This window comes from Agelaius phoeniceus, chromosome 4 (assembly GCF_051311805.1).
Source record: "Agelaius phoeniceus isolate bAgePho1 chromosome 4, bAgePho1.hap1, whole genome shotgun sequence".
In the NCBI taxonomy this organism is placed as follows: Eukaryota; Metazoa; Chordata; class Aves; order Passeriformes; family Icteridae; genus Agelaius; species Agelaius phoeniceus.
In genome coordinates, this window is record NC_135268.1 from 13,622,820 (window position 1) to 13,646,070 (window position 23,251).

The 23,251-nt window shown below is 41.0% G+C and overlaps 3 protein-coding genes across 3 annotated transcripts; all 3 read right to left on the reverse strand.

Moving 5' to 3' along the window:
* Nucleotides 1–826: 826 nt before the first annotated feature.
* Nucleotides 827–3,851, reverse strand: LOC129120729 (interleukin-8-like). The gene is made up of 4 exons (XM_054633474.2): nt 3,655–3,851; nt 2,731–2,866; nt 1,894–1,977; nt 827–1,334 (listed from the first exon to the last, which is right to left on the reverse strand). Exons 1-4 carry the CDS (start codon nt 3,713–3,715, stop codon nt 1,304–1,306), a joined length of 312 nt encoding a protein of 103 aa, XP_054489449.1. The 5' UTR covers nt 3,716–3,851; the 3' UTR covers nt 827–1,303.
* Nucleotides 3,852–9,559: 5,708 nt separating this feature from the next.
* Nucleotides 9,560–12,324, reverse strand: LOC129120819 (interleukin-8-like). The gene is made up of 4 exons (XM_054633583.2): nt 12,261–12,324; nt 11,449–11,587; nt 10,421–10,504; nt 9,560–9,828 (listed from the first exon to the last, which is right to left on the reverse strand). The coding sequence occupies exons 1-4, from the start codon at nt 12,322–12,324 to the stop codon at nt 9,753–9,755; spliced, it is 363 nt and encodes a 120-aa protein (XP_054489558.1). The 3' UTR covers nt 9,560–9,752.
* A 2,981-nt stretch (nt 12,325–15,305) lies between these two features.
* Nucleotides 15,306–17,265, reverse strand: LOC129120738 (interleukin-8-like). The gene is made up of 4 exons (XM_054633481.2): nt 17,112–17,265; nt 16,802–16,937; nt 15,931–16,014; nt 15,306–15,336 (listed from the first exon to the last, which is right to left on the reverse strand). Exons 1-4 carry the CDS (start codon nt 17,173–17,175, stop codon nt 15,306–15,308), a joined length of 315 nt encoding a protein of 104 aa, XP_054489456.2. The 5' UTR covers nt 17,176–17,265.
* Between the last annotated feature and the right edge of the window lie 5,986 nt (nt 17,266–23,251).

A 23,251-nucleotide genomic window follows, 5' to 3' on the forward strand; every position in this document is an offset into this window, starting at 1 on the left:
CTTCTGGGAAGTTTTTAAGAGAGGGAGGAATCATGTGTTCAGCACATTGCATATCGGGACCAGAATAGGAAGCAGTTGTTATACCAGGATAAGTGCTTGCTCTTTGGGTACCAAAGTAGAGGTGGCAAATTCGTGTTTTGATGGTCAGATAGTGGTCTTTTGTTGTAGTAGTTACAAATGTGAGGCTGAAGTGGACACTTAATGGTGTTTAGGCATCTGGGAGTAAAACTCTTTTGTCTGCAAGGGAATTAAAGAAGGGGCCTTGCCCTAGACCCCACCAGTCCCCATGGATTTGGAACAGCCTGAAGAGAGGAGAGTGAGCTACTTAGCCCACCTTAAGAGTCTGTGTTAGTGTAGTCAGGAGTGCCAGGCTACCATAACAGAGAAAGTTATGGCACCATGGACTTAAAAATTTTCATTTCAGTTCCAGAAATCAGGCTGGCAAAAATAAAGTAGAATTTTCAAATAAAGCTAAAGAAGATTTAAAAGATCAAGCAGAAAACCAATTTTTTTTTTAATTTAAAACTTTTAATAGTACATTTTTAGGAATAATTACACTCTCATAATCAAACTCTAGGTATGTAAAATACAGTTTTTTCCATTAGCTGATGGAGTAGTTAATTAGACATACAATCAAGTACAGAGTAATGAGATTGTGAATATTTCTCCACAAACAGGTAGCAGGAATGAAAAATCCAGTAAAAATTAAATAAATTATAACTGTTTTCTTTCTTACATAGAAACTGCTCAATAAATACATTTATAAATACCACAGAAATCACAATCCATAAATACCAAATAGAGCATTACACATTCTGTAGGTTAGGTTTTCCAAGTGAGGCATTACAGTTCACAGTCTGGCCACAGGCTGACTGTGGTTCAGGAAGCTGTTGTTGACACAACATACTGGTGCGCTCCAGGGGAGCAGGAGGATTCATCAGTTTGCTGGTGAAATAGCAAAATGATCAGGCTTAGTGTGAGTAAGCTGTGCTGCAGGTGCATTGCACCTCACTGCATATGTTTGGCTCAAGTGGCTGCTGAGGGTTCTCCATGTCCTTCAGCAAACCACTTTTCCTTCAGTGTCAGGGCAGCATGTCCCATGGACAACACTGACCAAAGTGAGACTTCCTTAAATACACATAGTTAAATAAATAGATAAATAAATAAAACCATCCAGCATTAACATCATAACACTCATGCAGCATGTGGAAGATTGTGCACTGCTTGAATGAAGCTCTTCCCAAATATTTCTCTTGACAGAGGAGCAGAAACAGTTCCCAGATTTCTTCTGTCCTGGTGTTTCTTAGAGTGGAGAGTCAGAATTTTTTTGAGCCCTGTTAAGAGGTGAGAGAAGAGGATAATTTAAAAGAAGGTTCAAGTTACCACTGCTTAGCATATCACAAACAGTTTAGAGTGCGGGGTCTCTTTCCCATTCTTTGTGCCATCTTGAAACACAGGGAGAATAAAGTTGATGTTTCGAAAGCAACTGCTGAAATCCCACTGTGTGCATGCCTGGTGTCCAGCTGGGAAAGGTCTGCAGCACAAGCTTCTGCAGTTCCTCACAGCAAGAACCTCACTAGCTCAAAAATAGCAACTAAGTAAGGGGGAGATGACTTTCTTAAAGCCTTATTTTTCAAAGGGAGAAAAACACTTCTGTGCTTCTCTGCAGACAGAGTTGCTGATAGAGGTTTAGTACTGACATATCAGCTTGAGCAAGGACCCTGAAGCACAGCCAGAAAAACTAAGACTGATTCTATAGTTAAGCAGGAAGCTTCCCTGTTCTTTAAATCTGGTTAAGAAAGAATGGGAAGTATCACCATAGAATCCTACAAACTGGCTTTTTCTGGGAGGTTTGCCACTCAGCTGCGCAGAGAGAAAGGTAATGGGACTTACCTGGCCATAATTGCCTTTACAATCAGCTGTACCCAGGGAGCAGTGGGCTCCAAGCACACCTCTTTGCCATTCTTCAGAGTAGCTCTGCAAAACAGGGAATAAAGAAAAGTCAGGAAATTACTACATGGATTTGTTTTACTCACAGAATGTAATCTTGCATTTTTAGATCAGATAGTATGAATTAATCCCAGCTACTCCAGGTTAGACTTGGCTGTTTTGCTTTATACAACTGAAGAGTCCAGAACCATCCTGAACTGTGAGTCTCTGTGTCTGCTCTCAAAGCAGACACATATTCCCAAAAATCTTTCCCTCTATTTATGAATACCTGTTTCGGATGCATTTATGTTACTAAAGCTTTCTTACACAATTATTGAAACCTCCAGTGGTGAAAAGGTTTGTTTGAGCAGAATAAAAATTTTAACATTTTAGTTCCTTTGTGCTGTTCAGACCAGGTTAGGTTGGTTCACTGTTTCCCTAAATCTGCCTACTGGAACTTAGTTTTTCTCCTTGAGTCTGCCTGCCTAATAAATGCAGGATTCAAACTACATCGTTACCTTGTGTACTAAGAGCTGACAAGTCCATGAAATTCACATTCCACTACTAGAAATATTTCATATGTCCCTTGACAGCTGAACAATGGTCAGTTCAGGAATATGTAAGGTCATAGGGATGTTGAAAAACAGGGTGTTTCACTTAAAACTATCCCTCCCAAAATAAAAGCCAAGTCTGGCTGCATGAGGTCAGCATGCTGACTGTGGTGCTTGTGAAGCCTGAAAGCCCAGCAGCAGTGGCAGCAGTGCAGGGGAAGGGGAGGGAACCTCTTGCAGAGCTACTTACATGACTTCAACGTTCTTGCAGTGGGGGCCGCTCTGTGTCAGCTTCACATCCTGAATGGATTTCGGGGGAATGAACCCGGAATGAGTGGCTATGCACTGGCACCGCAGCTCGGTTCCCATCCTTGCCAGGGTCCTGCCTGTGAGCACAAAAGGCACATTGGGGTTTGGCAGGTGCTCTTATGGTCCTTGTATCAGACATAAAGCACAGCTGCTCTATTGTAACAAGATTCTCAGTTAAAACACTGCATTTGTCCAAGCTGCCTAAATCCTCATCTTATGGGGAGGGTTACTTGGGTTCCAGGGGAACTGATGCCCAACTACTTTGGAAACTAAATTAATAAATCTTTTAAAAATGAACCCACATATTTTGCAGTTACTAACCATACTGACTACACAGTATGGTTAATTGCATTGTTTTAATATCTGGATAAAAAAACTTAGGCCACTCTGCAGAAGACAGAGCCCTAGATTTGTTCATTAATTGCAGGTTTTCCCATGTTCTATGTTAAAATTGTTTGCTCTCCCTTTCAACTACGTATTACTTGCTTGAGGCAGCATGGTCACTAAGCAACAAATATGAGATGATAAACTGTTATTTGTGTGGGAAGGGAGAGAAATATTAAAGCACTCCAGAACAAAAATCTGTCTCTAGCCACAGAAGAACCTGTCTCTAGCCACATACACTTCAGCAGAAACAGAAATAAAGCAAATGCAAGTTGCACCCTTAAAATATTTTCCACAAGATGTCAGTAACTCTTCAGTCTGAGGTCTACATGGTAGATTTCTGACTGAAGAGAGGTTCTGAAAATCTCTCAAAAGAGACTAACTTAGTGAGACAAATAGAAAGCTACCCTGCAAGGACAAGCATCTCAATTGATGCCTCGGCAAAACTGCAGCCAGGGGGACTTTGGGAAGCTTTACTTACCTTGAGACACAGCTGCTGAGATCAGGAAAAGAGCCAGGACAGCTACGAGTTTGCCGTTCATGGTTGAACAGGAGTTTTTCGCTGGCCTGTTTAGGTCTGGTTCTGTGAGCTGGAGTCCCAAAGGATTGTTGATTCCTGCTGTGTGTGAGGACTGTTGATTCCTGCTTATATACCGTTTTGTGCCCAGCCTCTGTACTCTGCTGGCACAGAGATTGCGTTACAGGAATTTCCCAGATGCAGTAAAAATGAGTCACATGACTATTGTGAAACTTCTTCCTAGATGACGAGGAATTATTCTGCAAATGCAATTAATACAATGCATTAATTTGTTAAAATATGTCTATGATAGTCACACATTCTGATTATTTTGGTAGACTTGTAAACTTTGTGCTTTTTCTAAAGCATATCCTTATTTAATAATGCAACTTTAGAATGGTTTCAGTTACATTTATTAAAATAATATAATAAGTTAATACATAATATAATAATAATAGTTTGTCACTTATTATTTTCTTCAGGGTTATAACTGTTCTTTGTAGATGTATCAGGTCTATACTTGAGATACTGAATTTCTTATTCCCGCTTATGGTGACAGCTTCTGCTTACCTGATACAAGCCATCAGAGTGGAATTCAGGCAGTGCTGAAATTACTGAGAAGCTCTTTACTGGGTCATGATTTTACCTCAGCATTATTTTGACATAAAATATTTTCATTTTAGTTATTTTCTTCGTCTGTTCAAGGGGCATGGTTCAAAGTAAATTCATCACTAATTCTTTGTGTCTAATAAACGCTGCAGTATTCAAAGCTTTCTGCAGGAAGCAGATGCTGAATTCTGAATGGATTTGAAAATCATGCCTGTACTTTTCATGTTACACGTGTTAATGGATGATAAACAGAGGAAGCTTTATATGCAAGTGAAACAGCATGACCTGCTGAACCCAGCTGATTTTGTTTCCTCCGTAATTCCAGACATTTTTAACAAGTATTTTCCGAAATCTTTTCAGTGACAGCAACCCTAGGTCCTAGCAAAGGGACACAAGAGTGAGAGCTATGGCACTGTGCAGAGTTTTCTGTTAGGGATCCTTGTTGTATGAATGCTGAGCTTCTATTTGCTGTGGCTGGGGATAATAGCTTGCAAGGGAGAAAATTCCAAGGGAGGATGGGGTCAAATGCTGAACTTTTGCTCGAATTAAGATCTGTATTTTCAAACCCAGCTGGAATGTGTATGATTGGGAGAAAGCCTCCTGTTTCAGTGCAGTAAAAACACCGTCCTTTTGACATGGTGACTTTTGCTGCTTGTAGTCTTCAGACTCAAAGCTTTGTGGTTTTGGGATCTGTGGATTGAATGAGGTACTTCTTCCCAAATCTGGGGCCTTCATAGAAACTCAATCATCTTTAGCATGTAAAGCATTGCAGTTTATTTACAGTAAGAATGTTTGTTTGCCCATAATTTATTGTAGTTTCCGGTGTACCACTTATCATTAACTTGATAAGAGGAACTTTGTGATAAAAATTAATTTGTTTACTATTGCTGCATGGGCTATCCCAGGAAAAGATCAGCAGCTTTGTCTCTCCTAACTCTTGCTGACTATTAAGTTGACAAAAGACACTGACTCCTGATAGTGCTGCTCCTTAGCTGTGTCTCTTAGACAACTTCAATGAAAAATACATTTACTTCTCTGAAGATGTGAATCAGGAGAGGGTTTTGCTAGGAACTTAGGGTTATATTTTATTGCTAATGTTCTATTATGATGTATATGTTGTGTGGTTTCACTGGTGCCAGATTGTAGATGTTGGAGTCTTAACCAGTTTACTTGGAAGGTTTTGCTGTTTTTTTTTTCTTTTGAGTTCTCTCTGTGTCTCCACATATGTATGCACACACACAGAGGTTAAATTAACATTTGATTAGAGATCACACTTTTCTTGGTTACTACTTGCAGCCTTATTATATAATTTTGATGTGTGCTGAAATGTTATTAATATTGAGGAAATAAAAGAGAATTCCCCTTCAAATCCCCAAGTGAAATCAGTGAGTGCTTGTGCTCCTGATCACCAGGCTCAGCTATTTCCTGTGTGTGGCAGTAACGGATCTGCAGAAATCTCCAGGGCAGAAGTGAAGCCAAGAGCCTGCTCTACCTATGATGAGCCCTGCCCTGAACTAAGAGTGAGTATCTGTCTAAAAGAGCAGGATGTTTATAATGGAATATAAATCCCTGCACTTCTTCACCAAAGTTGCAGTTTCATTGGGACTGTGTGAAGGGGGAGTAAGAGAGACAATTTGAGGTGTGAAAACGTTGAGGCATGAGATCAAGCCCAAAGGCCAGGCACTCCTGAGCTGTGTTTCTGGGAGTGCCATGTTTTGCCCAAGCTCTCCCTACATCCCTTCAGCACTGTGCCCAGGATCTCATCCAGGCTTTTGTCATGGCAACTACAAATCCATTATGGGATTGTGGCAGCTTGTTTCCCTGCCAGCCATCAGAGATGACTTGTGCAAATGGAATTGCTGCTCCTTTGGAAGGATGGCGTCACTGAGTGAGCTGATACTGCCGCGAGCAGAGACCTTCCTTCCATGCTAAACCCTGTAAAAACCACGCTGGCAGGGAACAAAACAGCACTTACACAACAGTCTGACTACTGAAAGACTGCTGAAAAGGAAGCAAATTCCTCCCGTGCCTATGTTCTAAGACAGGATATAGCTTGTGTTCCCCATGTTGCAGGATAGAAACTAGTGGCTTGTTGTGACTCATCAGTTGTCTAATAAGCACAACAGTCAAAAGGGCATCTTTAGGATCTTGACTAGGACCCGTTAATCTTTGCATGTAGCAAAGGATGCCCCTGCACAAGGGACACACTAAGGGGGATTACGGTTTACTGAGGCTGAGCTTCAGTCCATAACTGTTTGAGTCGCTCCAGGTCCAGAGGAATGCTCCAGCTCCTGAGCTGATAAATTTACCCTGAGAAAATTAAGAGTCTGTCTTGTTTTAGGGAAATTCCATCCTCTCCCTTGAGAAGTAGTGCAAACAGACCCAGAGGCCCAGGAGGCCAAGCTTTTGCTGGAATGAGGTTTCAGCTGGTCTGTCAACTCCTGCTGCCTGTGTATCCTCTGTTCCAGCTACTCTTGTACTCAGGGAAAATCTCACTCTGGCCTCTGAAACCACCTCCTTTTGCCCATAAGGGCCTTGGCATTCAGCTGCCATTCTACTTGAGCTGCAGAGGGCTGAAGGAACAAATACAGGAGCTGGGAAACAATCGCTTCCGCTGCTCAGAAGCTGTGCCCAGTGTTGTGCAAACACTTGTGGAAGTCTGCAATGAGGCAAACGTTAGGGAACAGACACGCAAAAAGGAAAATATCTGCTAGACATAAGAATTGCTATAGGGGGAAGTGATAGTAAGGAAAGGAGAAAGGATTAGGTCAGCTTGTGGGGTTTTTTCAAACTTCAGTGTTTAAATATAGATGGTTATGTAGCCTTAGTCAGATCACAGCAAGTGCTGGACTTTCCTGAATCCCTCTGGAATCACAAAGTAGCAGCTTTTAGGTTGATTTGCCTTTTAATGTATGTATTTATAAAAACAGTAGTATGTTACTGCATATTCATTTTTGATAAGTATTTCAGCTCTGCTTGAAAAGATTCAATTCTGTATTGTAGCTTCCACTAAAAAATTTGTTGTGGATTCCATGAAATGCTTCATTTGCTCTAACTCAACATGAAAATGCATTGAAAATATTAATATAAGGTGTAAAGTAATACAAGAAAAGGATGCATTAGTATCACCTGCAGTGTTAACATAAAATACTAGAAAATATTAACAAATATACCTACTACAAATAAAATTTATCTATGTGCTATGAACAGAAGAGATACTAAGTCCACCTAGAGAATTGTTAGGCACCAGCACTTGGGCTTTACCTGCCCTATAAGGCTGCATTTATTGCTTATCTTGCATCTGCCTCTCATCAGCTGGGCCAGAGGCATTTTCTGACTATGCAAGTAGGACCTGGAAGTGGCAGGAGGAAACACATGGTGAGTTTGATGAAGTTTGTGCCAGGAACTTTTGATTAAATTAGAGGCGGTCAGTGGCCATAACACACATCACACCCTCATCTCTCACTCTTATAACTGAGATGTGTTTGGTGTAAAAGCTGTAATATGTAAATTTGATGATCCAATGGATCTCAGGTTGATGGACAGGTAAAACCTTGCTGCTCACCAAAGCCTGGTGGTGCAGCTGCAGGAAGGAACAGTGGAGGTGTTCAGTCAGCTCATGGATTCACATCTGAGTCCTGAGCTGCTTCCACGAGGGGCCTGCTGGGGGTGAAACTCCAAACCCCACTGCCCACCCTGGGGATCACAAAACTGACCCCCACAGGGCACTCATGGCATTTTTGAGTCCTCCATCACTCTCACCATGTGTGCCTAGTCTGATCAATGCTGCTAGAATCTGCACTTCAGCGCTTTCTACCTCAGAAATCAGATTTATATGGTCAGCCATAAACAGTGTGAATCAAGTCACTAAGACAAAACATCTTTTTGACTGTAGAAAGAAATTAACAATAAATCAATGGGAATTGACATATCAGCAGTAGTGTTAAGCCATGTAACCATTCACCATGACCCTGGAAAAACAACACAGAATAAATATGTAAGCTGCAAAATCCTTTTATATAACAAAAAATGTGGTCTGTTAGGGTGTCAGATAGAACATGGTGCTCATAATGCCAAGGTCACAGGTTCAATCCCCATATTGGACTTTCACTTAAGAGTTGACTTGATGATCCTTCTGGGTCCCTTCCAACTCAGACTAATCTGTGAACTAACGGGAGAGAAAAATATTGACCTAATATTTTTTGTTATATTGAAGTAAATAATGTGTTTTTTTCTTTGGAAAGATGACTTCTAAACTTCTCTTGGTATATACGTGTATGTGTGTCTTTCTGCCTGCATCTTCCTGTCTGTGAGTGGAAACTGCAGCACAACAAACAGAAGTAACAAGGGTGAGGTAGTGTCTCTATTTTTAGCTGCTCCCTTCTGAAAGCCCTGAGCTCCCAGTCTTTACCCCGAGGCTTACAGTGACTTGGAACTGTTGATGAGACAGGAGGTATTTCAGGTATCAGCCCATGCTTGCTTGCACCTTCCTTACACCCAGTCAAATCCCATTTTGTCACTTACAAACACTCTTCATTCCTGATCTGGTATTCCTATTGTGCACCCAGCATCACCCTGAGATCTCTCTCCTGTGTGCTGAAGGTCAGCCTAGAATGTTTTACTTCTGTAGGATCTCTAATTTTTTTCCTATGTCAATCACTTCGGCTACTTCCTGCAGGGAATTTCACCTAGTAGTTTGTTGCATAATCAGCAACTCTTCCAAGGTCCTTCTGCAGTTCTTCATAGATAAGCCTTGTTTTCACATCATCATTTAGCATCACCAGAGTACTTCAGCTCATGGCAAATGACCTTCCCAGATCCTGTGTGGGATGGCCAAACCTAGCAGGACCTCACACAAGGTGGTGTAAGAGTCCATGGGTGATGTCCCTTCATCAATGAAAATTGATAAATTGATCTTTTCATTCTGCCCTTCATCTCCATGTATTCACCTGTTACTTATCCATTTCCAAGACATGTTCTTTGCCTCATTATTTCCAATGTTTAGTGAGGGCTGTGAAAGCATTTCAGAAAGGCAGTTTGGCTCTGCCTGTGAAACCTGCCACATCTGTCCATACTGTCCTGTTTTCATCTTCAAACAACTGCAACAAGTGTGTGAGAGATGACTTCCTTCAAAGCTACACAGATGCTTCTTTATTATGTGTTTATTCATGTGTTTGCTAATTGTATCCATTCTCTTTCTGTTTCAGTCAGGCCATTTAGGGGTAACTAACTTCATCTTGCTTATTCTCATCCTTACAACACTTAAACACTTTCATTAACCTTGAGCTTCTTGATCTATCACAGACAGAAGTTAAGAGAGAGCAACAGCAAAGAAAATAGCATGAATCAGCAACCATCTCAGGGAAAGAAAAATAATCAACTGTAGTGATGTAGCAGAGGGGGCATTCTCATCAGAAATTATGGCATTCTCAGCAGCAATGTTTTCTCTCATTTCATATCCTTGCAGAAATCCAAGGTTTATTCTTCCTTGACTTTTCTTTGACTGGTGACTCAACATTGTCCCTGGCCCTGTAATTAGATTAAGTATAAAGTAAATTCAGAAATAAAGAAACAATTACTATTAATACAAGCTAAGGGAGAGCAGTAAGTGCTCACCAATCATTAATTACTTATTTTTACTGTACCAACCAATGGACATTTGTGCAAAGAAAAGAAAACCAAAACCAAAACTGTTCATGCATGAACTGCTCCCACAGAAAGAACTTTCATCTGCCTGTGTGCACAGTAGGGATTTGATTGTCCCTGTCTTCAGCAGTGAAAGATCTTGGAAATGCCAGCTGCCTGTCTGAATTATACCCAGAAAGAAGAAGTGAGTTTTTAAGATCTTGATTTTTGGAGGTGTCGAACACACAAAATGTGCTGTCTGTCAGCAGAGGTTTAGGGGCATCATAGCCATGGCCTTTTGCGTTGTTTAACACACCAGGAAGATATCAAAGGAAACTGTTTCACTCCTCAGGCATGTAGAAATATTGCTTTAGAGAGAACTGATAGAAAGAATTACCTATGCCTGAAGAGGGTGAACATTTGCATGCCAAGAATTTAAGTAGCCTTCTAAAATTAGCTTTTAGGTGCAGGTGTTCCAGGAAAGGGAACAGCTCACCTGGCCAGCAGAGTCTTTACAGCGAGCCGGATCCAGGGCGCAGCGGGCTCCACACACACTTCCCTGCCATCTCTCAGCGTAGCTCTGCCAGGAAAGGAGCACAGGAGTTAGGGCCAGGCGTGTCCCTCACAATTCTGCTAATGGCTGCAAATTTCTCTTAGCCACTAGATGAAGGACTTGTTTGGTTTTGTCTCATGTGTTTGGGGGTTTTTATGAATGATGTCAGTACAGGTGTTTATGCTACAATCTTATGATGAACCTAATGAATTTTCTATTTGGTTTCAGTTCTCTATCTGGCCACTCTTTAGCAGATCTTTTGGGAACTTAATTATCTTTAAAAGTATTTCTTTTAACCAAGCCTGGCTTAAATTACCAATGTCCAGTGAGTTGGAACAGGATGCCATGCAGTGCTGCACAGAGGGTATAATTGTATAACCATTATTTGCTTAAGAAACCATAGTGAAAGCATAAAAGCCTGACAGAGCCTTTCTGTTTACTGACTGCACTGCCCTGGTTCCTGTAAATAGCTCCAGGAGTGGTATTAAATGAAGCTTGCTGTGGCTTTTGTTTCATACCCACATGGAGTATAATCCAAATTCCTCACTCCTCAAACAGGGAAATGCTCCATGTGAAATTCTGACACAAGGAATAACTTGGGGCATTTCAAACTTTGCCACATGCAGAGTTTTAATTCATGTCAAGAGGATCAAGCTTGTATCTTTGATTGATTCTTCAATGTCTAAGTTATTAATTGTGTTCTGTGTTGTGGGAATCTGATTCTGCCCTCTGATGTTGTTCATAAGTAAGATGACAGAAAGAGAATTAAGATACTGTCTGGAAGCTGCTTGTAACACTGGCTGGGAAATAACTTATTCCTTTGGACATAAGGCCTCATTCCTGATACTTGATGTCTCTGAGGCTTGCTAGGGAAACATCCTGCCACTCAAAGTACTTGAGTAAAAAGGATGAGAAATGCTGGGTTGGTTCCTCCTGTAGGAAGCAAGGTGCTGTTGAGGAAAAATGCTCACATGATTTCCACATGTTTGCAGTGAGGTCCTCTTTGGCTTAATCTCACATCCTGAATAGTCCTGGGAGGGATGAACTTGGAATGAGTGCTTACGCACTGGCATTGGGAGCCTCTTTCATCTGTGTTCTCCAGGGCCTTACCTGTGGAACAAAATTCTGTTATCTCTGGGTACATGAACAGTGTTTTTATTTGCCCCCCCGTAAAGCAAACTGCATTCTCTCCTGTAGCCTCATTCTTGTTTCTCAGACACTCTGATTTGCTGCATGCTAAGATAAAAGTAATTGCATCTGCACAACACAGCAGCTGCGTTTTCAGAGCTGTTGATGTGCAGGTGCATTTGAATTTAAACTTGGATTGCTAAGGTTCTGCCATGATCATTTGATCATGGCAGATAAAAATAAGATATTCCTTATTCTTTCTTGCAAACAGGATAATTCTTGCTCTGTCATCAACCTGCCTACTAAGAATAAAATTGCAAAAAGGATAAAATTGTCATTTGTAAAAGAAGATCTTTATTGACATATTTAGGGAAAAAGGTCCTATTTTAATTCAAGCACTTATTAAAATCTAGAGAGAAGCATATATATTGTGGCATAGGAATAAATTCATTTGCAGACAGAAGCATATTTTACTCCTGGAAACATCCACAGCATCCTAACAGGTACAAATGATCCTTTTTACTTCTGAATGACAGTTTACTGAGGATGCACTTCTCTTGCAAAAAGTCATCATGGACATAGCATAAGCCCACTTGCATTTGCATGTGTATACTGATTAATTGCTTACATGATTTTTAATAAATAATTTTCTTACCTTCTGACCCTGCCATTGAGACCAAGTAGAGAACCAAAGTGACAGCAACAGATTTGCCATCCATTGCTGTGCAGATTTTCTTCTTGACAGAGGTCCTGCTCTGGTGCTGTTTCCCATCAGGTTTTATATCTGAAAGGTGCACTCCCAGCAGCCTGAGTGCTGAGAGGTGGGATCTGCACATGCAGGTTTCCTAACACAGGAGAGCATTGCATAAGAAACCCAAACCTCTGTACAGTCCATTCAGTGGCACTTCAAACTTTCCTGCCTTTTGCTGCTGTATATTTTCAATTATTCTTTAAATTGTTCTTGTTATCCATCACTTTCTGTTTGCACTTCTCCATGGAGTACTGGCATTAGCCAACAACGCTAAGCTTGCACTTGGAAATCAATACAACATTACCAGACATCTCTCCGAGCCAAAATAAAGAGACTTTTTCCCTCCTCTGTGCATATAGGACTTCTGTTCAGCTCTTTGCATCATGCTGAAGTGCCTTGTGCACAAACATTTACCCAGCATAATTACAAGAACTTTTCATCCCAATCTTGCACACTATATTTTGATATGAATTGGTTGAAGTTATTTGGTCAGTGTTTTATGAAGACAAGACTCAACTAGTTTCTCCTGCTCTCTGAAAGGATTTTGTCTTTTTCAGTTTGGCTAAAGGGATTTAGATGCTTTATTCTGTACTGAGAAGTCTCTATAGTCATTAAGCAGGAAATGATGAGCTTAAAATGACTGAGGCATCATCACCAAAGTCACTTAAGCTCTTCTGAGACTTTAATCTGTTCATAATATGAAAGGAGAAAGTATCTGGCAGTAAGGGCTGTAAGGATACTTGGTTAAAATAAACACTTAGGAAGTTGCTTGTTTTTCTTTCTAACCTCATGCATTTAGAATAATCACAGGTGTTTAAGACAGCAGATAAACACATGTCATAAGTGACTTCTACAGACAAGGAAGAGCAGCCCAGTCTGGTGAAGGTTGACACCAAGTCAGAAGAGCCACAGTGCTTCACTTAGCAGTCTCCAAGAGCACAAAAACACATTTTTGGAAGCATGAGACTGCTTGTTGTCCTTCTAAGGAAGGTATTCTGTGACTGCACACAGAACAGAGATGTGATATGTTGGAATTTTTACCCGTGAGGTACCAATGAGCCTACGGAGGAAGGTTCAGATGCTCTGCCCAGGGTCCTACAAGTGCAGCCATTGCTGACATTTTGGACAGAAGAACTGATGAGAAAAGCCCTTTCTCAGCTGTAGTTCAGCTCCCAGTAACCTGACTGGGATTTTGCTGGTGTCAGAGGTTATGCCTATCTGTATTACACTAAAAGTGATGTCAGTCCTTTAGGATACACCCAGATTTTTACGGCTGTGCAGATCAAGTGGTCTTTCCCAACCTCTCCCCATTCTTGTCTGATACTTGCAACATCCTTATCTCCAAATTACATCTCTGAAAGGAGATATCTTATAAAAATCCCTCAGGATTATTTACAGGAAGGCTTAGACTTGTAAGACAAGTCTGAGCAAAACCTGTCTCTTTGAGAAACCTTGACTCCTTCGCATTCTGAGGACTAGCAGCCTGTACAATGCTGTGCAGTGGGACAGGGGCAAATATGGGGACAGGGAGGAAAATGTGGTCAGAATAGTTATCCTCTTGCACAAGAACTTGCTCAAACACTGCCAAAAACTCCTTTTATGTCTTGCACCGTGAGCAAACATGAGATGATTGTGCAGAATATGGAGTGGCTCCTTGTTGGAAAAGACCAAACCTAAACAAATATCAAAATATTTGCTCAGCTTTCCCACTTCACAAGTGTTTGCTGCTTGAATTTCAACATTCATCTGTAAATTGCTCTGTTGCAGGTAGATATAAGGCCATATAATTGGAGCTCTGTTTCTTAGGATTTCCCCTGATGTAGTCCTCCCTCCTAACAGGAGTTAGGGAGGATGCTCAGTGACTTCCTTAATGTTTATCAGATTTCCCTGTTTCTTTAAGCTAATGAAACCCCTTGTTCACTGCCATGTTCTCAGGTGCTCTGCTGTCAGAGCACCTCACTGCTATGGCCTTGTGATTTCTGTGACTAACCAGTATGTGGTCATTACTATCTGGGAATTTTATTGTCCAGACTTCTGAAAACACTGACAGGAAAGAGGAAGACAGTAGATAACTTTCATAATTCCTCTCATTATCTACACTTTACAGAGGCAGCAATATGCTGTTTCAATTTGCTGGCTCCCACAAATCAGATCCTCCCCTTGCCCTTCTTGGAACCCCCTATGTGATACAAACTGAGAGAAAAGGCTTCCTCTTTTTTTCAGTTCTCTGTTCCAACGAGGAAATTAATAACAAACAATATCAAAGGGAAAACATTTCAACAAGTATTTATTAGGTAGGTAAACATAAAAATCTTCAATAAATAAATAAATAAATATTATTCTATAAATAAATAAATATTTTTTTTTTCTAGCCAAACGATGGCATTAAAATATATGTTTATACCTTCACAACACTCACTCACAATAAATAATATCTTGAAAATTATGACACAAACCCGGTGTACAAGAATTTTGATGTGTTAATTGTGGAACTCCCCTCTTCAGCCAGTACCCCACTGTGAGTGCCAGTGACCCAGGTGCAGTTGAAGTTACTTGCCCATGCTTTGCTGGGGAGAAATTGTTGCTGGTCTTTTCCTAAACTGTTAGCACAAAGGGAATGAATCATTTAGTGGAAGTTCCACTGGGCATGCACTGCACTGTTCCAGCTGTGTTTAGCAAAAATTATTCCAGAATCATCTCCATATTCCTTCACAAGCCATTTCTCCTGCCTTCTTGTTGAGGTGGCAGTGGTTTCTTTCCTGCATAATGAGACCCATTTAAAAGACTAAAAGTATTGTTGTCAACTAACTACAAACCAGCAAATCCATATTCTAAATGATGTGACATTGTGAATGTAGGAGGCAGGAGGAGGTGAACTGTCAGAAGCTGGGTGAGTGTCTTCGCTATTTTTGCCTTGCTGGAGAAGTCAGGACATTTTTCTTCTTTGTTTTAGGACTCTGTCTCAGGTTTGGTGTCGGCCCTAGAAAGAAAGAAGATGGAAAAGGAAGCTATTAAAAATCAACCATACAACAGGTAAGATTTGCTGGTGTCAGCTGAAATCCACCACTCTCTGCTTCTGTACCCAAGACCCTGAAAAGCTGTGACAGAACCCAATGGACACTGGTATGTCATAACATTCCCAAAATGATTCAACAGCAGTGCATTTCCATCATTTGATACTTCACTTGACAACTGGAGCCTGTTTTTCCCCCCACTTATCTATGTGCCAGTAGTTTGGAAAACTGATTGCTGCTTTCTGCCACTGCAAGCAGGAGAAAACCAGTCAGTTAATGCTCAGATTGTCTGAGCACTTGCGCTGGAGGTTTCCAAAATGCTTCTGCCTTAAGGGAGAGGATGGTAACCTTCCCAGAGATGTGTGGCACAGTAAGGCTTCAATAGCTAATGCTGTAATTAAGGCTCAAAGCAATCACAGTGTTTGTCACAATTAGTGAATACAAAGGTAATAACTGCCCGAGGAGACAATTTTGGAGCTCTTCACACCCGTCTGTGTTTGGTAGTTCAATTAAAATGCCGGTTTTCAATAAGCTGTGCTTATTGAGGAGAAATTACTCACTTGTCCAGAATTGCCTTGATGATCAGCTTCACCCAGGGAGCACTGGGCTCCAGGCACACTTCTCTGCCATTTTTCAGGGTAGCTCTGCAACAGGGAAGAAAGGAAGGGAAAAGGGCTGTTCAGTGAAATGCAAGGCAATGTCTCCTTTCTCTCATAATAACATCATTCTACGCATACACTGACACGTTCCACTTTAGGCTGTATAAACCGAGGCTATAGCCTAACATAAAGGGATCATTTTCACTGGTTTAGTATCTTCTCATATCTATTTGATGCATTAAGCCATCTGCAGGACTCTCCCTCTCTTCAAAACTGCTTTTTTCCCCAAACTGGCTTGGTATCAGTCTTTCACTGAAGAGTTAAATCTTTCCATCTTGATTCAGAAATTGTACTGCCCAGTCCAGAGGAACTACCAGTCCATAGGAACTTGGTTACTTACAGAAAAAGTTCTGGAAAGTAACTGGAACAATTTGTATGCTAATGGTAGTTTTTATCATTGACTTGAGCAGAAGTGTGATCATTTTTTTGACCTAGCCCTTAAAAAGAATGTTTTTTATCTCTTGCTCAGCATGGCTCCATGCATTTTCACAAGCCAGTGGAATTCAGAGTTTTAGAAAGTTATTTGCTGCCTGATGACTGAGAATTTAGGTCAAAATATTGCATGCGTTCAACAAGTAGAGATTGGCAAAACAACACTCAGTTCCCAACAGGTAGCACATCATCTGTAGGAGCAGGGAATGTTGCTGTCCTGTTTTCTGAGCAGCTGCTTCTACGGGCTGCTCACACTGCTCACAGAACACTTGCACGCTATCAAGAGCAAAATCTGCTTCCTTCTTGTTAAGTAATCAGGAAGGTTTTGCAAAACACTCACATGACTTCAACATTTTTGCAGTGAGGTCCGCTGGGGGTGAGGTTCACGTTTTGGATGAACTTGGGATGGATGAACTTGGAATGGGTGCTTATGCACTGGCACCGGAGTTCAATGGCCGAGCGTGGCACCGCCTCACCTGGAAAACAAAAGCAGTGGAGTCGTTCAGTATTTTCACAGGAAGCACAAGATGGGGGTTTTTGCTGACAGCACTGGGAGAGCCCTTTGCTGCACTGGTAGGACAGCACAGTGTCTCCCCACCAGCATTTGCTCTGGCCATTAGTCAGCAGAGCTCGAGGAAAAGTTTCTTTACCTTGTGTTCCAAGCGCTGAGATCAGGAGCAGGATCAGCACAGAAGCCACAGTCTTGCCAATCATGATGTAAGAGAGTGTCTTCCTGGTGTGGCCTGGGCCTGGTTGTGTGGTGGAGTGAGCTCTGGGAGATCCCAGCTGACAAGTGCCTGTGCTTCGGGGCAGGCTGTGTTTATATCCTGCCTGGCCAGCCGGGGCACTCCAGCATCACGGGGGGTCATACCCGGGAAACTCCGAACCTGCGAGATGCTGCTGAGCTCTGAGTCACAGGTGAGTGGGTAAGCCCCTTTCCCTTGGTGACCACAAAGCTGCTTCTCACTCATAGAAAGCACTTTATGAAGTAAAGACATGTAGAATCGCCCTGCAGTGACCTGTGTGGAGTCTGTAGAGAGTTTGTAATTTCTTGGAATAATTTTTATGTGTACTTGTGTCCTCCTTGTGACTTTCTACCACAGCTCAAAGGCATTTGCTCTGTGATTTTCTATCTCTGTGTCTTTGGACTTCAATTTTATTTTTTCAATTTATATTTTTCTGTTGTAAGATATGACAGAAGCAGGAGCCAATAATTCTAAAAATTATAGATACTAGCTCTCCATGTCCTTATATTCATGTACATTTTAAAAACTGTTTTATATGCTGAGATAACTTTACCAGAAATATTTACAGTATTCTTTTGATGAATTCAAATCTAGTTTCACTGAAATAAGCAATAGTACCACTGAGACTCTGTAGAACTATTGAGAACACACAGAATATGTAAATATGATACAATGAATTCCTTTGTCTAACCTAAGGTGGATTTTGTTTTTTGAGGATGACTTCTTCTTCTGAAGCAGAAACTTCTTAGTTATTTGCTGCTTTGAATTTGGGCAAAGGAAAATTCTAAAAGCTGCTGGAGGATTCTGCTTCTGAAATAAAGTGAGAGGATTTCTTCTGATTATGAGGGAAATAAAGAAAACTGAAGATGGGATCATGAAGAAGGATTATTCTGACAATGTCAGAGGTGTTCAACCATTTCTTTCAACAGTACAGACAAATACAAATACAACTAGGCCTTATTTGGGTTAAACATTAAGAACTCTCATTACTGTTCCTCTGCCAGGTAATGGAGAAGTCAAAGGAACAAAACATAGGGCCAAATATGAATGAATGCATGTTATTTTTCTCTGACTGATCATGGACGTCTCAGAGACTTACATATGCCAGACTGAATTCCAGTTCCTATCATCATATCTATCACTGTCTGTAGTTTATAAATTGCCTTAGAGCACATGATCTGAACAGTAGCTATTCCAGAAGTTATGGAATTAAGCACCTGGTTTCCCTGTCACTTTACAGCATGCAGCAAATACAGCTGGATTAGCTAAGAGATAAACAGAAAAACCCCTCATCACAGCCCTTGCTTGTCTGACCTGAGGTCTGCCTGGGGATTGTCCTCTTCTACCATGGCAATCAGCAGGTGTCTAGGAATGTGTAAGAAAAGACTAAGTGTCTTTGAGACTTATCCCTAGCACTCTGATTCTGGTTTCATGTGCTGCCTCCTGATTCTTTTACGGGATTACAAGAAGTAGATATTGATCCTTATCCTTGATTTCCACTAGCTTCTGTAGGCTTTATCATGTCTCCAGGTTAACCTCTTTTTAAACCTTACAAAAAAACCCCTTTTTAACCTTAAAAAGAGGTTAACCTCTTTTTATCAAGTGTTGTCCTGTCCAACAGACTGGATCATTTTTTCCTATCTCTGGACTTTTTATTTTCCCCTCACAATCCATTTCCATGCAGAGCAAGCTGTTTACAGAAATGCAAACTAGAGCATCAATGGAAAAGTCTTCTAGCCTGCATACAAGGAGAAAATGGAAGGATGAATTGCAGGGCCTAAGGAGTGTGGATTTTTTTCCCAAATATTTCCAACAAACTGTTATTCCTCTTTAATTTCACAAATTATTTTCTGTATTCCAAGTAAGAAGATATTCTTTCTGGACTCTATATGCAATGAAGCTTTTATCCTTCGTCCTCTTTGTGAAAAACCTTCTGCCTGTTTGGTTTTAAGGAAATGCCATTTCTGCTTTCTTGGTGCAGACAGAGCAGATGTTTGTGGGTCTGTGCATTTTACTCAAATATAAAGAAAGGGCTTAGGTGTTTTACGTCTATCAGAGACAACATCATGATTACAGCATAAAAAATCTTGATATGGAGCAGTGGGACAACTGAGCACTGGAGGCTGTTCTTCTTACTTGTAAGCTATGATGTAGGGAGCAGAGTGCTCAGGAGTGGCCTGCAAAAACTTACAGTCCACAAAGATAAAATATCTCCTGTGATTACAGAGAGAAGTCAGAAGAGGTGAACTCTGAATGAAAAGGTCACATGTTTTATTGTAAACTGTGTGATTTGGGCCAAAGAAAGCGGCTGCTGTTCCAATTGATTTATAAGGATCTTGTTTTGGAGACGTGAGGTGGGTGAATTAAGAGCTGCTCACACACTTTGAATTAAGTTCACACACACTCTGACTGAAGAGAGCCATTGCTAAGCCTTAAATATGAGTGTCATAAACGATATCTGATGTCCTCCAGCTGTATAAACACCTTTTTGTCATAAGGGTCATGAATACAGTTATTGAGAAGCTTCCACTTTCTTGGCAGGAGAGTGCCTTAACAGCTACCAAGTGATAAGATTTCTGAGTACTGATGCTTATCAGCAGTATATGACACACAGGCTGTCCTGTGTCGACTTCTGACACTGGTATGTGGTTCAACAGTCCCTGTCCAAATCACATGGCAAACTGGTACATGTAGGGTTAGTTCAGATCAACCTGGAGGTGCTACAGTAGGCATAGGATTCAGTAATTCCACTAATCAAGGCTTCCACATCAGTTATACTATAGAAAACAAAGGGCCAGAGAGAGGCTGAGGTACCCAAGTGAAAATACCGCAGTTCTCAGACAATTTTCTGTGTGCCTCTGCCCTTCTATGACTCAAATGCCCAGGAAATTTACATTTCCTTATGCCCACATAAACAGTGAGGAATTTCTTTCCCCTGGGGGGGATCCTTGCAGTGCCCTGTCCTCGTTTCCCTTAATGACTGTTCACTACTATCTTTAGTAATTCTGCCTCATGCCTGGAATTTTACATCCAAACATGTAAAAGATGATTTTAAAATTGCTGAGCAGCTGAGTCAGTCCCTGTGACCTGATGGGGTTTTTTGAAAGAGTGTTATGTTCCACAGGAAAGGGTAGTCCTCTTTTGCTTTACATTTCCTTTAGGCAAACTCTTCCTCTTAATTTCTTATGCTACTGTGACCCTGTAAGCAAAATCTCTTCATATTTTTGATCTGCAATAGGAAAATACTTCAACATCTTTGTGGGTTTTTCCCTGGCATTTGGGATCTTTAGTTTTATCTGTGTTTTAGCAGTGAGATAGTCTCTATTGCGAACCTTTCCTTGATAGACTTGAGAGGGCCAAACAAAGAATTAATTATAGTTACAAATGCCATAACTCTATGTCTTTCCCCACTACTATTCCTTAATTAGATATCAGCAAACTCCACAAGATTTTAAGTTTGCCAGCTTTCTCACTGAATGACTTTTACATGAAAAATATAGAATAAAGGGCTAATTAGAAATGTAACCATGAGATTCACTTTTATTATCTGTCTTCTATGAGCTTCTGCAATGTCTGATCAGTCCTGTGCAAAAATATTAATTCTCTTTTGTTTAGTTAATGTGCAATTCTGCAAGCCCAACTTGTTTTGCTGAGCCCTCCATCTCAGAAGAGGCTCACTGAAATTTGTGTGGCTGCCTCCCCACTTCCTGAAACTGCTTCTGTTTGATATTTACCTTCATTTTTAAAAAATGGAAATAGTAAGTGTTTACTTCTAGAAGTCCTGGGTATGGAGTGAAGGGTCTTTGCCAAATCAGTCCTGCACTGGGCAGGTGTTACAAAGGTCACTATGCAAGTGGTTTAAGGAAGGAGTATTAATTAGTCATAAAATTGCACAGTCTTCTGAGAACAAGGATGAGAGGCAGAGCTCTGCTGGACCACAGCATTATTTCCTCAGAACACAGGAGATGATGATCCCTATTCCTGTATTTTCCGTGCAGCCCATGATTCTTGCTGCAGAGAATCACAGTTGCAACATCTCAGCTGGTGAATGGTTTTTTCCACCTGCCCTGCTGATGAGATCTCTGGTTCAGAGGCAGGTGAGGCACCTTGGAGCTCTGTCTCGAGAGCACACGGAACGTGGATGTCCCTGCTGCACAAGCAGCTACACAATCATATCACACATCGAAAGTCATTGTGAGCACTTCTCTCTCTCTCTCCTGAATTTTCTGTCAGCCAGCTTGATTTGCCAGTGTTCATCCTGCTGGCTCTTCTAGGTCCTGGTGCTGTGCATTTAATACTCCACGCTTGCAGCTGCACATCTGAAATTCACTAATGGAGATGCTGAGCCTTGCTTCAGCACTCCCTGAGCTTCCAGCAGAATATTTGTGGTTGACTCAGAACTTGATTCACATTTTTTAGCACTTTGAAGGACTCCAGAATTGCAGTTCTTCCTTTCTGTGCCCTTTGGCAGATTCACAATACAACAAAAGCCATTTACTGATCAAATTTGATGGAAAATATCTGTCTTTGTGTATTCCTGGGTTTTCCCCATGTATGTAGTAACTGCACAGGAAATGAAATCATCTCCAGAAGGGGAAGTAGTATTGGGGGAAAAAAAAAAGATAAAGAAGAAATGGACAGGATGCTGCCTGAAACACTGTCAGGGTATTCAGGCTACTCAGCAACTTTTTCAAAGAACAGAAGAGACCATTTTAATTGCATTAATTGCATTTTTAAGGAAAAAACTAATTGCAGTAGGATTACTCAGGGACTTTCCAGTATTGCAGTATTGCAATACATGGTATTACCATGTATTGTCTTTCCTATTAGATAGATACCTTTTTTCATTAATCATCATATGTAACTGAAAACCTATTACAATGCATGAACAAAAGAGTTACTCAGAAAAATATTTTATTTAGTGTGACAAAGCCAAGACTTCCAGGACTGAGCAGGAAGAGTAGTTGAGAATAGGGAAAGGACTGGAGAAGATCTTTGGGAGTAGCACTTGCTTATGCTCCCTTCCTTACCCCCCAGCCTCCTCTTTGGCAGCCTCTATCGCCTCAGCTGTCCCAAATCTAGAAGCCTGTGTTCTGGGGTATACCTGCTTGGGAGGGAAGGATAAAATAATGACAGCTTTTCCAAAGATATCATCTTTTCAAGAATTTAAGTGAAGAAAAATTAGCAACCCTATGGAACATTCCATGGGCATTGCAGTTCTAATCACCCCCCTACTGGTGTAAATCAGGAATAAATTAAAATCAATGGAGTCACACCTCAGCACTGGATGTAGATCCAAAGAGAACAAGGTCCTGAACTCAGAGGCACTGAGATGGTGCAATGCACAACAGCTATGAGGAGACAAAGAGGGTGCATTGGCCTCAAATTCCAGCATCTACTTTCCCTGCTTGGGAACACTGTGCTGGAAGGTAATGATTTATAGGGAAATCAAACTGATTTTTCTAGTCACTGGATTTTCCTCTTCTTTCCTTCATTTCATGTTGTTTCATTCCCATGTGAAATGGAAAGGGAATAATTTACATTATATTGATTTGTTGGGAATTCCTGCCATAGAGAACTTCCTTTAACTCCGGTGAATTTTGTAACACTGATCATGAGTTAGCAGCTGGTCAAACAAATGCTTCAGGTATGACCTGTTTGCCCTCTCCCATTCCTCACAGATATGTAACAGCAAACCAGAATACTTGTGTGACAGGGAGAGTTTGGGAACTTGCACCTTGGATTTTTCCAAGCGCTCACAAGTAGCTCTCTAAATTTTTAAAGGCCCAGTGGTACAAAGACAGAATTCATATTGTTTTAAGCCTCTGTAGCTTGCCTAAAGAATTACAGCACTTTTGGAAAGCACTATACGGGTATCTTGGATTTTGTGAACTTAACATTTAAAATACCATCGTTCAGGAGTGTAAATCTCTGCCTAACTCTCTTGGTATTTATACACTGAATCATATCTCCTCTGCACGCTAACTTCCTAGTGCACTTGCAATTCACCCTGGTGCTTTAGGAGAAAAGGATGAAGCTAATCT